Here is a 15,723-nt window from a genome sequence, read left to right as displayed (position 1 = left end):
TCAGAAGAGAAGTCAGCCAGACCAATTCATACACAGGAACACACTGGAGATGTTGACCACACAAGGGCACGGAGGGAATGAGCAAAGCTGTAAATAGCCAAAAGGGGCTGGCTGTAGGCTGGACTAATGAGGTAGGTAATGGTAACCAGGTGAGTCACTGTGGAAACAATGAGTAGCTGGTAATTAACCAACAGCTGAGTAACTTCTGTGCACTGAAAGAAAAAGCTGCTAGAAAATAGCAGGAGCCCAGCCCTGACACACACTCCACTTATTGCCCATCTCTGTACAACACACTGCAGAGCAGACTGAAGCCGTCTCCTCCTCAGGGCTTACATTCCCATGTACACATAGAGCAAAAGGAGCTGGAGAGGAGGGATACCGTTCTGATTGAGCTGCCGGGATAAGATTATTGTGGATGGAAACTTACAGGGGATGGAGCACAGAGCACAAATCCTCTCCCTCCCCAAAGCATCCCCCTCACATATCTGCTCCCCCCACCTTCTTCTAGCACAAGTCCACTCCCCTCCCAAGGTGCCCTCCCTTACATATCTGACCCCCCACCTTCTAGCAGAAGTCCTCTCCCTTCCCAGATCCCCCCAGCACATATCTAAACACCCCTTCACCCCACTTTCTAGCTCAAGTCCTCTCCCTTTCCAAAGTACCCCCAGCACATCTCCAAAATCTGGGTATTGTGTAACCATATCATTTAAGCCCCTCCCACTCTGAAGTTCAGTCACACCCACTTTTTGCCACGAGGCACCACAGGCCTTTGCCTCCCTCAAGTGTCCCTCATTCTCAAGTTTGAAAGTTGGGAGGTATGATTAAAGTCAGAGTTAGGTCAGAACTCCCGATCAGCATGCTTGTTTTAGGACAGTAAATGAGAAAATATGGATCAGGATGACAGACAGGCAACTGCATTTGTAGTAGCATAGGTTAGCAATGGCAGTCTCTATATCTCTGTCCTCATAGGTTTAATTTAAAGGGTTGATTCACTGGAAATGATAATTCGGTAGCCAATCATCTTGATCGCTAATGATAAAAAATAATTTTGAATAATAATACATTGATAGTTAATCATTTTGAATGAACTATACTTTTTTAACACATAATTGTTTTTGAAAGGTAAGACTGCACATTAACTGATTATTATTTGTATTTCTATGCACTGATTTGGTTGGCAAAGAGAATTTATACTTCCCATTAAAGTAATTGTCATGTCCCATAACTGGACGCTCCTTCGTGTATTTGTAGTTACTGCTTTAATGTTGTTTCCGCTTTAAGACCTTTCCCTCCCTCCTTGTTGTTCTATAACCCCTCCTACTCTCCCCTTGCTAGGAGCCATTTTGTGTAATATCCCCTATGTAACCACACTACATCTTGAACGCTATCAGAACTATTGCTTTTTAGCTGCCTCAACTCTGCATTAAACAGTTCTGTGAGAAAACAAACATCTCTGGATCTTCTAACATGTAAGTTATGGCTGAGTAAATACTCTTCTGAACGGGCCAGGGTGAAATGACCTCATCTGCCATAGATACCACATTTCAAGCCTGTGCGCTGGACAGAATAGTAAAGGGCAATACTCAGCTCTAACAGAATCTGCGGTATGTTATCGAATAGATCTCAGTGCAGATTTACTGCCTAGCTAGTAGAAATCGCTGCCAGTTTTGTGTGTCTGCAAGGTTAGCCCAGCCTGTCACAAGCTGTTTACACAGAGAGAAATCCCCTGCATTTAGCAGCCTGTGTCTCACTCATGCTACAACGAGTCGGGAAGGCTCCATAATGTCTTTCTGTGAGGAACCACTGCTCCCAGTAGCACATAGTGCAAGCCAGCAACAGGACACAGAGCCTGCTGTTATCAAAGCGCACTATAAAGCCCACCTGGAAGGTTAAAGAGAACTATGAATCTGACAGACATAAACTATCAACTAGCTTAAAACATCTCTGGGACAAAGTTCTCTCCATTATGTCTAAAACTACCTTTCCAGATTATGAGGTACTGCAACTAGAGAGTGCCATTAAGGAGTTGTCTGCCTCATGTGTCTCATATCAAACTACAAGCAATAAATATGAAAACATCCTGCAGAATATTAACACTGAGGATTCACTAGAGGAATTGAAAAATGTCCAGCTGCTTAACCTGGAAAGAGACAGCTTTATTCTGCAACCTAGAGCAAAGGCAGGAGCAAGACTCGCACAATTACAGGATGGTGCATCCCACATCTCTGCATCTACTAGATATTCTGCCTTTGTGCAAAAGAGAGCAGAGATGTAGGCAGAGGCAGCAGCAAGGGAAGCTCAAGCCCAAGCAGAGGCAGCAGCTAGGGAAGCTCAAGCTGAAGCAGAGGCAGCAGCAAGGGAAGCTCAAGCCCAAGCAGAGGCAGCAGCAAGGGAAGCTCAAGCTGAAGCAGAGGCAGCAGCAAGGGAAGCTCAAGCCCAAGCAGAGGCAGCAGCAAGGGAAGCTGAAGCCCAAGCAGAGGCAGCAGCAAGGGAAGCTCAAGCTGAAGCAGAGGCAACAGCAAGGGAAGCTGAAGCCCAAGCAGAGGCAGCAGCAAGGGAAGCTCAAGCTGAAGCAGAGGCAGCAGCAAGGGAAGCTGAAGCCCAAGCAGAGGCAGCAGCAAGGGAAGCTGAAGCCCAAGCAGAGACAGAAGCAAGGAAAGCTCAAGCCCAAGCAGCACGCAAAAGGGCAGAAATAGAAGCCCTAAGGGAACAGTGTAACTATGCTACAGCCATTGCGAGGCTAAAGGTCTTAGAACAAGCTATGAGCGGAAGTGAGAAAGACAACATCAGCTCAAGCATCGCAGAGGTGGAAGATCCTCTGAAAGGGGTTGTAAAGGTTAACGTTTTTTCACCTTAATGCATCCTATGCATTAAGGTGAAAAAACATCCAACAATGCCGCCCCCCCAGCCCCCCCGTTTTACTTACCTGACCCCTCAAAAGTCCTGCGCTCGCTCCCGACATCCTCTTCGTCACTCAGCCTGGCCGTTGATTGCCTAGAGTGGATGGATTGAAAGCAGTGCAGCCATTGGCTGGCACTGCTGTCAATCATATCCAATGACGCGGTGCGCCGGGGGGGGCGGGACCGCCGGCTGTATCACGGGAGCACGCCCGCAAGAACTAAACACAATGCGAGAGAGCTCGCATGAAGGTGTTTAGTTCTTGTGGGGAGGAGCTGAGACATCTGCCGAGGGACCCCAGAAGATGAGGTTCGGGGCCACTCTGTGCAAAATGAGCTGCACAGTGGAGGTAAGTATAACATGTTTGTTATTTAAAAAAAAAAAAAAAATACCTTTACAACCCCTTTAAGCGCACAAAAGACTATGTCCTAAGCCAAAGCAGTGTACGCTCAATTGCCCCCTTTGCTCCTGATAACACAGAGACTCCATAGTACCACGACAAGGATGTTCCTGCCACTTCTTTCGTGCTAGACTGCACGCTTCCCGCTCACTATCCTAACTCTTCTGCATGCATCACAGAGTGTCAGACCAAACTGCAAGCAAGTAACCGATCTCCTGTCAACTTCACAGCTCCAGATAAATGTGTCATCAAGACAGAAAACTCTAAATCAACTCCACAGCTGAATGCCTTTGCTGCACCATATTTCCCTGCATCTCTTAACAACAATGTGAGTGACAATGTGAACAGTACCATCCAGCCAGCAGCTCCCTTCACAAAGCCAGAGACTACAGATACAGCAGAGTTTGTAAAGTACATACTCAGCCATGAACTTACTAAGACAGGTCTTACAAGCTTTAATGATCGACCTGAGAGCTACAGAAGTTGGAAATGTGCCTTCAGAACTGCAGTCAACGACCTTGGAATTACTGCTGCTGAAGAACTAGATCTGCTCCTCAGATGGCTTGTCCCGCAATCTGCAGAGAGAGGTGTTATACCTGAAGGTTCCACATGTACTGTCACTTTAAGGCTGGCTCCACCCAGGAGTGATGACAAGGGTCAAGGGCTATCGTAGCCATCTTAGAGCACATGTAAGGAAACATAATAAGATACCTGTCCTGAGATGCATGTTGCAGTGTACAGTGAGTACTGAAATAAACATCAGTTGTTCCAGACCAGAGTCTTCGGATCAGTGGCAGCAGCAGCCAGGTGAAGAAATTAAAGCTTATGTGCTCGCCCTTCTCAGACTAGCCTCTACCTGTTCTTTTGGGGAGTACTTACCTACTGCACTAAGAGATAAGTTTGTCATGGGACTGAACAGTGAGTCTAGCCAAAAGAGACTGTTAACAGAGAAAGACCTTACCCTTACAAAGAGCAGGGTCTAAAAGTGAACTTAGCAAAATGCCAATTCATGGTGCCTAAATTGGAGTTTTGTGGCCACCTTGTGGATGCGGAGGGTATACACACCACGGAAGCCAAAGTTGATGCTTTAGTCAAAGCTCCAACCCCAACCAACGTCCAGCAGCTGCGATCATCCCCTGGCTTGCTGAACTATTACCACGAATTCCTGCCAGATCTGGCACATACCTTGTTTCCGTTGAACAAACTTTATGAGAAACACTCCAGATGGGACTGGTTGGCTACATGCCAACATGCTTTCGAAGTTTCTAAGCGGAAGTTGTTGACGTCACGCATGCTCGTGCACTATGACCTCCAGAAGCCTCTCACCTTGGCTTGTGATGCTTCAACCTATGGTCTGGGGGCTGTACTATCTCACATCTTACCAGATGGGTCAGAAAAAACAGTGGGATTTGCCTCCAGGTCTTTGACAAAAGCAGAAAGCAATTACTCACACATTGACAAAGAGGCTCTTGTGCTGATATGGGCATCTAAGAAGTTTCATCTTTACCTGTATGGTAGGGAATTCACCATACTGACGGACCATAAACCACTCCTTCAGATCTTTAGCCCTGACAAGGGCATCTCTCAGACTACTGCAGCCCGCATCCAATGCTATGCCCTATTCTTGGGAGCATACAGCTACAAAATCCAGTATTGCGGTCATGATGCCAATGCTAATGCGGACGCAATGTCCCGACTGACAGGGACGTCAGTGAACTCTTCTCCACCGGTCAAGAGTAGTTGTTACACCAGCCTGTCCTTCTTGTCTTCTGGGGAGATAGCAGCCCATACAGCCAAGGATACATTTCTGAAAACAAGACTCTCCTGGGTACGGTACGGTTGACCTGCAAGCATCACATAGGATTATGAACCTTATTTCCGTAGGTGTATGGAATGAACTGTGAATGGCAACTGTGTTTTATGGGGAGACCGAGTGATCCATCCACAGACCCTCCGGAGACACATTCTGGACTTGCTACATACTGGTCATCCCGGGGCACACATATGAAACAAAAGGCCCGAGGCTATGTGTGTCGGCCAAATCTAGACTCAGATATCACGACATATGTGAATGCTTGTGCCGGATGTGCACAAACAGCAAGAGACCCTCCTTGAGGGTGCGTCCAGCCCTGGACTTGGCCTGCGGTTCCTTGGTTTCACCTACACTTGGACTTTGCAGAGAACACACCTTCTTGATCATAGTGGATGCTCATTCAAAGTGGCCTGAGGTCATTCCTGTTACTCAGCCAACGACTAAGGCAACGGTTTCCATACTGTTACATCTTGCTGCTACGTTTGGATACCCCAGTGAAATCGTCACAGACAGCGGTGCACAATTCACCAGTCAGGAGTTTCAGCGTTTCCTGACTGCACACAAGCAGAAGTTGACCGCACCTTACCACGCAGCTACAAATGGTCAAGCAGAACAGTTTGTGCAGACTTTCAAATGCTATTTCAAAGCTACAGTGGCTGCAAGTAAACAACAGTCCCTGTCACCCCAGTAGCTGAACTCCTTCCTTTCTGCTTACAGAAACACACCACATGCAACCACTGGGAAAACTCCAGCGGAACTCCTGGGTCGGCAGCCATGGACTGTTTTGGACATGCTCTGCCCTCAAACAGTCCAGGAACATGTACTGCAGTCCCAAGACAAGATGGCCAGACACGATGAGCTCCCCCCATTCACAGCCCAACAAAAAAGTATGGGCCCGATCTTATGGGGCTTCCAACACCCGTTGGCTTCCTGCTGTCATTGCAGAGACTTTGGAACCCAAGATGTATAGGGTCTGCCTGGAAGATGGTTCCATTTGCAGACGGCATGCGGACCAACTGCATCCTCGTTCTCAACTGCCCGAATCCCTGATGCCGGCTGAACCACCAGTGTCGCAAGGATCTGCTCCCAGCGCATCAGGATGCACCGGGACTGATGATTGGGGGGGACTCTGAACTTTTGAACTCAGCTCCAACAGAGCCCTCCAGCCCTGGTCCGAAGGTCTGTTCACCCTCTGAGCTACTGGATCCCTTCTTGGCCCCGCTGGTGCCCATTCTGGCCAGCCCTGTTTCCTCCAGTCCCAAGTCACTGGGTGTCTGCCCTCAACGACACTGTCGCCCTCCTGACTGGTTTCAGTGGCAAGACCGGTTACAAGACTTTGACGGGGCCGCCAAAAGTGATCCGATGCCATTTTTATCCCTGCAGCTGTCCCTGGAAGCTTGGTCTCACATCTGGATGCGGGAGAAGTCCTGTGAATCTCCTGTGTTTGGAGGACTGTTATTGGACATTGTTATTAGTTAATGTTTTGTGCCTGTTCTCATTTTTGTTGTGATTTTTCTTTTTTTTTTTAGGGATGGATGGAAGGTGTTATACCTGAAGGTTCCACATGTACTGTCACTTTAAGGCTGGCTCCACCCAGGAGTGATGACAAGGGTCAAGGGGTATAGTAGCCATCTTAGAGCACATGTAAGGAAGCATAATAAGATATAACTGTCCTGAGATGCATGTTGGAGTGTACAGCGAGTACTGAAATAAACATCAGTTGTTCCAGACCAGAGTCTTGTGTCTCTCACAATTCAGAGAATATAACAAGAGTCAAGAGACCTAGGTCAGTCTACATTGACAACCCAACTGCAGGCCTCACCGCTGCTTGGGAAAGACTAAAACAAAGCTTTGGCAGTCCAGAAGCCATAGAGAATGCTCTATTCAGACGACTGCAAGGTTTCCCAAAGATATCCAGTAAGGACAATCAAGAGTTTCAGAGACACAGTGATCTACTCCTTGAGCTCCAGCTGGCCAAGGCAGATCCAAAACTATCTGGCCTCAGCTACCTGGAAACTTCTCATGGGGTTATCCCAATTGTCTCTAAGCTGCCATATAGTCTACAAGAAATATGCGCTACACTCGGATCCGAGTACAAAAGGAAAAACAAGGTTTCTTTCCCTCCATTCTCCTATTTCTGTGACTGTTAGGAACATCGTAGAGACCAATGACCCAAGTTTCTCTCATGGCGAGTGCTAGTCTGCTTTACTTCTCCCTAGTGGCAGCAGCCCGCATCCCAGCTACAGAAACCCTTGAGGTCCAGTGTCTGTGAAAAAGACTGACGTTCACCCCTCTGCCACCTCAGTTCCAGTCGCAAAGAGTGGTAAGATTGAAAACATAAATTGCTTATGTCCTATCCACAAGAAACCTCATCCTCTCAAAAAAGTATTGGCTTCAGGAAGCAAACACTTCAGGAACGTAAAGAACTTCTAAAGACATTTGGGATATGTTTAAGATGTTGTGCTTCCACTGAACATCCCGCTAAAGACTGTAAATTTCCTATCAAGTGCATGGAGTGCGGCCGTGATGACCATGTGCAAGCGTTTCATTCATCTGAGCCCAAATCTATGCAACCTACGAACTCTCCTCCCCCATCAAAGAATGGTGGGGAGAATACAACTCAAGTGACTGAGATCCCTGCAATATCTTCTTCATGTACTGAAGTTTGTGGGGCAGACCTTTGTGGTAAGTTTTGTGCCAAAATATGCTTAGTGAATGTGTACCACAAGGATCATCCACAAAAGACTGTTAAGGTGTACGCCATCTTAGATGATCAAAGTAATCAATCAATAGTGAGATCAGAACTGTTTGAGTTACTTGACTTAAAAGGGGATGCCCACCCCTATACTCTAAGTACCTGTAGTGATACTACAGTTGTCTCCGGGAGAAGAGCCTTGTTGTGGCTTTCTTGAAAGGCGACCTAGAGCTAACTTTGCCAACACTTGTAGAGTGCAACCAAATACCAGCCAACAAGGAAGAGATCCCTACACTATCAGCTTCTCTTCACCACACCCACTTTAGGGCTATAGCTGACTAAATACCGCCAACTGACAATCACGCACAGATCCTGCTTTTGCTGGGAAGAGACATTCTAAGAGTCCATAAAGTACGCCAGCAAATAGATGCACCTCCAGACGCTCCATTTGCCCAACTCCTTGACCTTGGCTGGGTCATCATCAGCAACGTCTGCATAGTTAAGATGAAACCGCCTACCGACATTTCTTCATGCAAGACAAACGTATTGCCAAATGGTCGCAATACCTACTTAGAGCCATTTCCACACCACTACTGGGTTAAAGAGAAGGTAAGTGAAGTGGCAACACAACCAAGGCAACACAAACTTCTTCCCATCTTGTGATGACAACCTTGGTTCTTCAGTGTTCGCTTCAACTAGTAAAGATGACGCGCTAGCACCCTCAGTGGAAGATAGGGAATTATTCAAGGTCATGGACAATTAGTTCTTTCAGGATGATTCCAACAGTTGGGTAGCACCTTTACCCTTTCGTCATCCAAGAGAAAGACTGCCAAACAATCTACAACAAGCTGTTGCTAGATTTGCCTCCCTAAAGTGCACTTTGAACAGGAAACCCGATATGGAAAAACACTTTGTTGACTTCATGCAGAACATTCGACAGGGACCACGCTGAGCCTGCACCTCCACTAAAGGAAAGAGAAGAATGCTGGCACCTTCCTTCCTTTGGCGTGCATCACCCTTGCAAGCTAGGCCAAATTAGGGAAGTCTTCGATTCCAGTGCTCAGCACGAAGGCATCTCTCTCAACAACCTGCTCCTTATGGGACTCAATCTGAACAACAGTCTGATTGGAGTCTTGATCGTTTTAGACAAGAACCTGTAGCAGTGATGGCCGACATCCAACAAATGTTCCACTGCTTCATCGTCAAAGGAGACAACAGAAAATACCTTTAGATTCCTGTGGCACAAGGACAATGACATCACTAAAGAGGTAACAGATTACAGAAGGAAGGTGCATGTCTTCGGCAACAGTCCTTCCCCTGCCGTAGCAACCTATGGGTTGAGGAAGACAGCCCGGAAGGGAGAAGAAGAATATGGATCCAATGCTCGTCAATTTGTGGAACGGAACTTCTATGTGGATGATGGACTGAAATCCTTCCCCACAAATGAAGAAGCAGTTGATCTCCTTACCAGAACACAGGAGATGCTGTCTGTGGCAAACTTCACAAGATCATATCTTATAGCCGTGAGCTAATGAACGCCTTTCATTCCGAGGAAAGATTGGGACCATCACAGCCTCTTCAGGAGAGATCGATCCAAAAGACATTTACAAGGCGTCAACGGAAACAGATACAACACCTATCTAATGTGTTTTGGCACTGGTGGAGGAAAGAGTACCTGCATGTTCTCCGAGGCCATCACAAATGGCAAATACCCAGGCCAAACCTTAATGAAGGAGACCTCGCTCTTCTAAGGGACAAGGAAGCATGTCACAATGAATGGCCTATGTGTCTAATTACCAAGGTCTTGCACAGCGGTGACGGGAAGGTTCGGAAGGTGGAAGTAAAGGTGACCAAAGGAGGTATGGACTTTCTTCCGACCAGTCACAGAGCTGGTACTTCTCCTGCCTAATGAGTGACTCGTGTATCCGGAACAATTACTTACAAGTCATGGCAGGGAGAATATTGCCATGAACCGCGAAGTACGCTGGAGTCCTACATCTTTCAAATGTCCCATGACTATGGACAATGTTTTTTACCAAAAGTCGGGTCTCTTGTTATATTGTTGGTTTTTCTTGTTTTAGGTTAGGACCAACCGCTTACAATTACTTAGACTTATTATTTTATTGTTGTTTGGGTTATGAAATCTAAAGATTTCTGGGGGGAAGTGTCATGTCCCATGACTGGACCTACTTTCATGTATTTGTATTTGCCACTTTAATGTTGTTTCCTCTTTAAGACCTTTCCCTCTCTGCTTGTTGTTCCTTAACCCCTCCCACTCTCCCCTTGCTAGGAGTCATTTTGTGTAATATCCCCTATGTAACCACACTGCTTCTTGAACGCTGTCAGAACTATTGCCTTTTACCTGCCTCAACTCTGCATTAAACAGTTCTGTGAGAAAACAAACATCTCTGGTTCTTTTAACATGTAAGTTATGCCTGCATAAATACTCTTCTGAACGCGCCAGGGTGACATTATCTCATCTGCCATAGATACCACATTTCAAGCCTGTAATAAAACTTTTCAGGGACTTTAACCTTTCCACACTTTATCCAAAACTAAAAAAAAAAGTTTTGGCTTAATATACACTTTAAATACACATCATATACCTGACCTTTTGCATGCGGTCTTCCTAGAAATACTGGGGATATTTTACAAGAATTAAAATATGGAGTCGTTTTTTGGTAAACCCATCAAATTTTCCCATCTTTCTAGTGGAGTATTAAGAGAAAAGGTGCTGTATTCCCTATGTTTTCGGGACAATGGAAATCTAGTCACATCCTAGGGTTATCCTGGAAAGAGACTTATGACATTGCCTCTGGAATTCCCATCTCTATTACATTGGGGTTGATTTGCCAAAGACAAATAGAATGTGCACCTTGCAAGTGCAGTTGCACTCTGCAAGGGCATTTGCTCCATAGCTTAGTAAACAAGGAGAAGCTCTGCTGAGTTTCATCACCCAGTCCTGTAAGCAGAAATGCTATTTTTTAATTGCACGTTATTGGGAAATTTTTTGCAAAGTGAAGCTTTACCTCATTTACTATGCCCTGAAGCATCTTCACTTGCTGAGTGCACAGTCTATTTGCCTTTAGTAATTTAACCCCATTGTTTGCTCCATATATTAGCAGGAGCAGAGCATAATCTTTGGTGGTGTCTGCGTGCAACTTTTTTGCTGAGAGAATGTGCAATATATTCATGTGCTGTTTCCATTTGCTTTTTTTCCATAGATTTATATAAAAAGAGTTGCTATTGTATACGTTTTAAACCTCATTATACCTGCCTGTTTCTTGGTATTCCTGGATATTGCAAGTATGTTCATCCACAATTACGAAAATAGACTTGATTTCAAGATCACCGTTGTTCTGGGTTTCTCCGTGCTGCTGCTAATTCTGAATGCCTTGCTGCCCAATTCTGATAACACTCCCATGTTAGGTATGTTATATGTTAATAGAATTAAATCTACAATTAGGTGAAATATGACATGGGTTTTAAAGAAAATATGTCATGAGAAAATCTGCTTTGGCTGTTATTCGGGGGCTGTTTTACTAAAACTGCAGAGTGCAAAATCTGGTGCAGCTTTAAACAGAAACCAATCGGCTTCCATTTTTTAAATTATTTTTTGTCAAAACTTAATTGAACAAGCTGAAGTTAGAAGCTGATTGGCTACCATGCACAGCTGCACCAGATTTTGCACTCTCCAGTTTTAGTAAATCAAGTATTGACAGAACAATAATGCTGATAAGGACTTCCAGATGCATTTTAGTTTTGGATCAGTAACTCAAAAAGTATTGAAACCAAAGACAGCTAGACAAGTAGCATATTTTATCTAAAAAAAAAAAAAAAAAAAAAGGGATACTTAATGATAGGTGTGTTTTTTGTTACCTTAATTTTTCATTTAATTTTAAATTTGTATTTCTATGTTGCTTCTCCCTGGAAACTCAAAGCACATATGCGTTTACCTTTTAGCCTAATGCATCTCCCCAGTACCTTTCTATGCCCCCTGTCCCCAAATAAAAACCTGCAGTCCCTTGTCATCATCACTGGCTTCAGGACAGTCTACACCATATCCCCAATCTTCAGGGTTGTGTAGGAAGGTACTGAATGTAGCAGACAGATAGGCTTCTGCTGTCATCAGTCCAGTTGTTAGGCAGGGCTGTCTTAATAGCATCATGGGCCACTAGGCAAAGTAATGCTCTGGGGCTCTTACCCGCCTGCCCCAATTTACGCACCTACTCTCATGACTTAAAGTATAAATAGTTGATAGAATTAAACATATATCAATTAGTACTTTAAATAAAACAGAGTTTACACAGCAAAGACTAATCAACACAAAGGGCATAGTACAGGGGGCAGAAGGGCATGGTATAGGAGGAGTCAGGAACAGGATCTGGGAGGTACTGGGGGAGTCAGGAGGGCACAATACTGGGGCCAGGAGGGCACAGTGCAGGTTCTGGGATGCTGCCCACAGCACAGCCTTCCTGGGACAGCTTAGTAAAAAGCGTGACTGTCCTGGCAAATCCAGGACAGTTGGCAAGTATGATGTAAGGCAAAATTATGATGCGGTCCCCATGCACCTGGGGCCCATGCATTAAGATAGCCCTATTAGGAGGAGAGAGCATTGGTGATGTGTGCCGGGTTCTATGTGTATCTATGAATGCACACAGCACTGGCCACTGGGTTGCTAACCCTTCCCCGCTTTATCCAAAAAAAAAAAATGGCTTTAGATATACTTTAAGATCACTGAAATTTAACAACATCTTTACATCCAAATTGTCATTTGAATTCTGAAGTCAGTATTTGAGCAGGCAGTGAAAAAGCAAGATTCTAATTGTAAATGGAGGCTACTTAATTGTAAATGTAATGCTAATTAATCAGCTACTACCTCAGCTGATTAAACAAGGCTACCTTCTTAACTGGGCAGGGAATCCAAGCACTGCAACAGAGAAAAGAAAGGGGAGGATTTTATTGAATGAGTTATGATAAAAGCAAAATGTTATGCACCCACAAACATCTCTGAGTAGTGGGCATGTAAACAGCTGAGTCCAAAGCCGACAGGCAATGGCCCTGTCCCGACTGGAGTCGCTGGGACCGCAGGGGGGGGCAATGCAGGGATCCCGAAAGCTGCCATGGGAGACTGCTCAGAAGAACTGTCAAGTACTGAGGACACTGTGACCTATTAGGGGCTTGCCTCAGCTCATTCAACACCCTGACTATTGCCCTAACCTCCAGGAATTTGTAGAATTTAAATTAACCTCACCATGCCCAAGGGAGTAAAGGTGTATTTAAAAATATACATATATTCAAGGGGAAATTGCTTGTGCCAGATTAATTATTTGTACAAAATAATATAAGGTAGAATGAAGTACATGCTAATAAAGTTATCTGACAAGAATAAAAATGAATCAAAAATTATTAAGAAATTATCAAATACAAAAAAATTACAGCCAAAAATGTATTAGGAAACATTTTGCTCCTAAATAGTAAAAACAACTGACCCAAATTGAATAATATAATTTTATATAAAAATATGATACCAGATATAGTATATGTTGTCCAGGGAATAAACGAAACAATGTAAAAATATGATAACATATTAATGAAAATAATAATATTAATGATAAAGAGGTGCATCAATTAAAGAAACATACATAAAATAAACATATAAAATATTTCATATATTATATTATAAATTGTAATATAATCCATAAATCCTGAGATGGATAAGATTCATATTTATCATGATATAAAGATGTATTGGACTATGAATAAAAAAGTGGACCGAACAGTTGCTAAAATTCACATGATATGATAAAATTCATATGATAACATATTAATGAAAATAATAATATTAATGATAAAGAGGTGCATCAATTAAAGAAACATACATAAAATAAACATATAAAATATTTCATATATTATATTATAAATTGTAATATAATCCATAAATCCTGAGATGGATAAGATTCATATTTATCATGATATAAAGATGTATTGGACTATGAATAAAAAAGTGGACCGAACAGTTGCTAAAATTCACAATACAATAAGGGATCAATAGAACTAATACAAATTTGGTACAAAAGGCTGGGGTTGACCTGAAACTGGGTGCGGCAAGAACTCAATGAAAGAAGAGGCTGGGGAGAGCAAGAAAGTTTGCCTGTGGGGCCCTGTGTTAAAGGATGGTGTTGACTTTCAGTTCTTCATCGAGACCACACTGTGAAAATCTAATATGAGAATCGGGTAGGGATTGAATGACCGTAACCTGGAGTAATGAGGTGTCACTGTCATGATGCAAAGTAAAATGTTGCGGGATATTGATTTTTGGAACCTTTTGTTTCAAACTCCTCCTATGTTCTCTGAATCAAATGCAGAGAATTTTAATAGTCAATCCCACATAGCACATCTTGCAGGGGCAGCATGTTAAAAATTAATTGATGTGCACATGTGAAGCACTTTTTCCTAAGAGGACAATATATCCCTACAGTGGAAAACATCCTTAGAATAGAAGGCGAGGGCCTGAAATTTCTGGTTTTGATCTTACTGGGAGCAATAAGATTTTTGATATTTTGAGCTTTCATAAAAAACAGATTAGGGCTTCGGGAATGAGTTCTTGCAGCTTGAGATCATTCAGAAGGATTCCCCAATGTTTGGTTATAGTTCTCTTACTGTAATTGCCCATAGATTATTATTGAATTGAGTAGTAAAAATGGGTCCTTTTCTAGTAGATGATTGGTCATTGTTGTCTATTTTTACTGTGGTGGAGTACATATCTTGATATTTCTTGATAACTTGTTTTATGTCTTCCTCTCTGTGGCCCTTTTCAAAGAATTTTTGCTTCAGAATGAGCCTTTGGGACTTATAGTCCTTGATTGAGCTGCAGTTGCATGTTTGCAGACAGAATTGCCTGTTTGGGATATTCACGATCCATTTATTATGATGACAACTTTTCTTATACAAGCATGAATTCCCTGCAGTAGGCTTAAAATGAGTCATTAAGCATATCTTGAGCTGTTGGTCATGAAGTAATTGTAAATGCAGAAATATTGTTAGGAACTGTAACTATAGTAAATTGTACTCCAAACTGGTTATCGTTACAGTAGCTAAAGAATTCTTTGATGTTAGTATCCCCTTTGCCAGATGATGTTCACGTCATCTATGTACCTTCTATAGTATAGCAGTTGGTGTGAAAATGGGTCATGGGCCCAGATGTACAACTCCTTCCAGTATGCCACAAACAGGTTGGCTCTGGGGGCAAAGCTGGCGCACATAGCAGTCCCCCATATCTGAAGGATAAAATCGTGGCCAAATGTAACATAGTTGTGCTGTTAAATGAATTCAGTGGCCTGTAAAAGAAAGTTTGTTTCTAAGAAATTGACATGATCTTCCTCAAGAAATATTGTACAGCAGTCAAGCCTATTTCGTGGGGGATTGATGTTTATAATGATGCTACATCCAGGGAGATTCAACGGTAATCCGTTTCCCATCTATAGTGCTCAAGAGTCTTCAGGAAATGACTGGATTTGTCACATACCTTGTGGCAGAGCCTGACGTGTAGAAGGAGACCTCTCGTACAGCCCCGGCTCAAGGGGCACTGGTGTAGTGAGAGTGGCTGCGAGAGCGCTGTAAGGTAAGAATGCCTGCAAGATCTTCCGTTGGTTGCAGCGATGTGCGGCAGGTGCGTCACCAGAGCTGAGCTGGATGGCTGAAGCAGTGGATGGCAGCAGGAACAGTGGAAGCAGACACACAGCAGATGTAGGACCAGCGTCACCAGGCACTATGCAGAGCAGGACAGACGGATAACTGGATGCAGAGTCAGACAAGCCAAGTTAGCAACGGAGGATCAGATATGAACATAAACAACAGGCAGAGAATGGTCAAGATGCAGGCAGAGGTTGGCAACAGGATATCAGGCAGATGGAA

The 15,723-nt window shown here is 43.8% G+C and overlaps 2 protein-coding genes across 2 annotated transcripts in view; one reads left to right on the top strand and one right to left on the bottom strand.

The window, feature by feature from the left end:
- The window catches only part of LOC141112528 (inactive hydroxysteroid dehydrogenase-like protein 1), a 465,623-nt gene that overhangs the window by 221,079 nt on the left and 228,821 nt on the right, over positions 1-15,723 (bottom strand). The gene's annotated exons all lie outside the window — the stretch shown is intronic.
- The window catches only part of LOC141112525 (5-hydroxytryptamine receptor 3A-like), a 112,822-nt gene that overhangs the window by 84,480 nt on the left and 12,619 nt on the right, over positions 1-15,723 (top strand). Inside the window, exon 7 of the mRNA XM_073605437.1 lies at positions 11,031-11,235. Within this exon, the coding sequence (XP_073461538.1) occupies positions 11,031-11,235 (205 nt within the window). The remainder of the gene's footprint in view (positions 1-11,030; positions 11,236-15,723) is intronic.

Source organism: Aquarana catesbeiana, linkage group LG11, assembly GCF_042186555.1.
Source record: "Aquarana catesbeiana isolate 2022-GZ linkage group LG11, ASM4218655v1, whole genome shotgun sequence".
NCBI classification, from domain to species: Eukaryota; Metazoa; Chordata; class Amphibia; order Anura; family Ranidae; genus Aquarana; species Aquarana catesbeiana.
The sequence above is the reverse complement of the archived record's forward strand: the minus strand, read 5'-3'. Positions and strand labels throughout refer to the sequence as shown.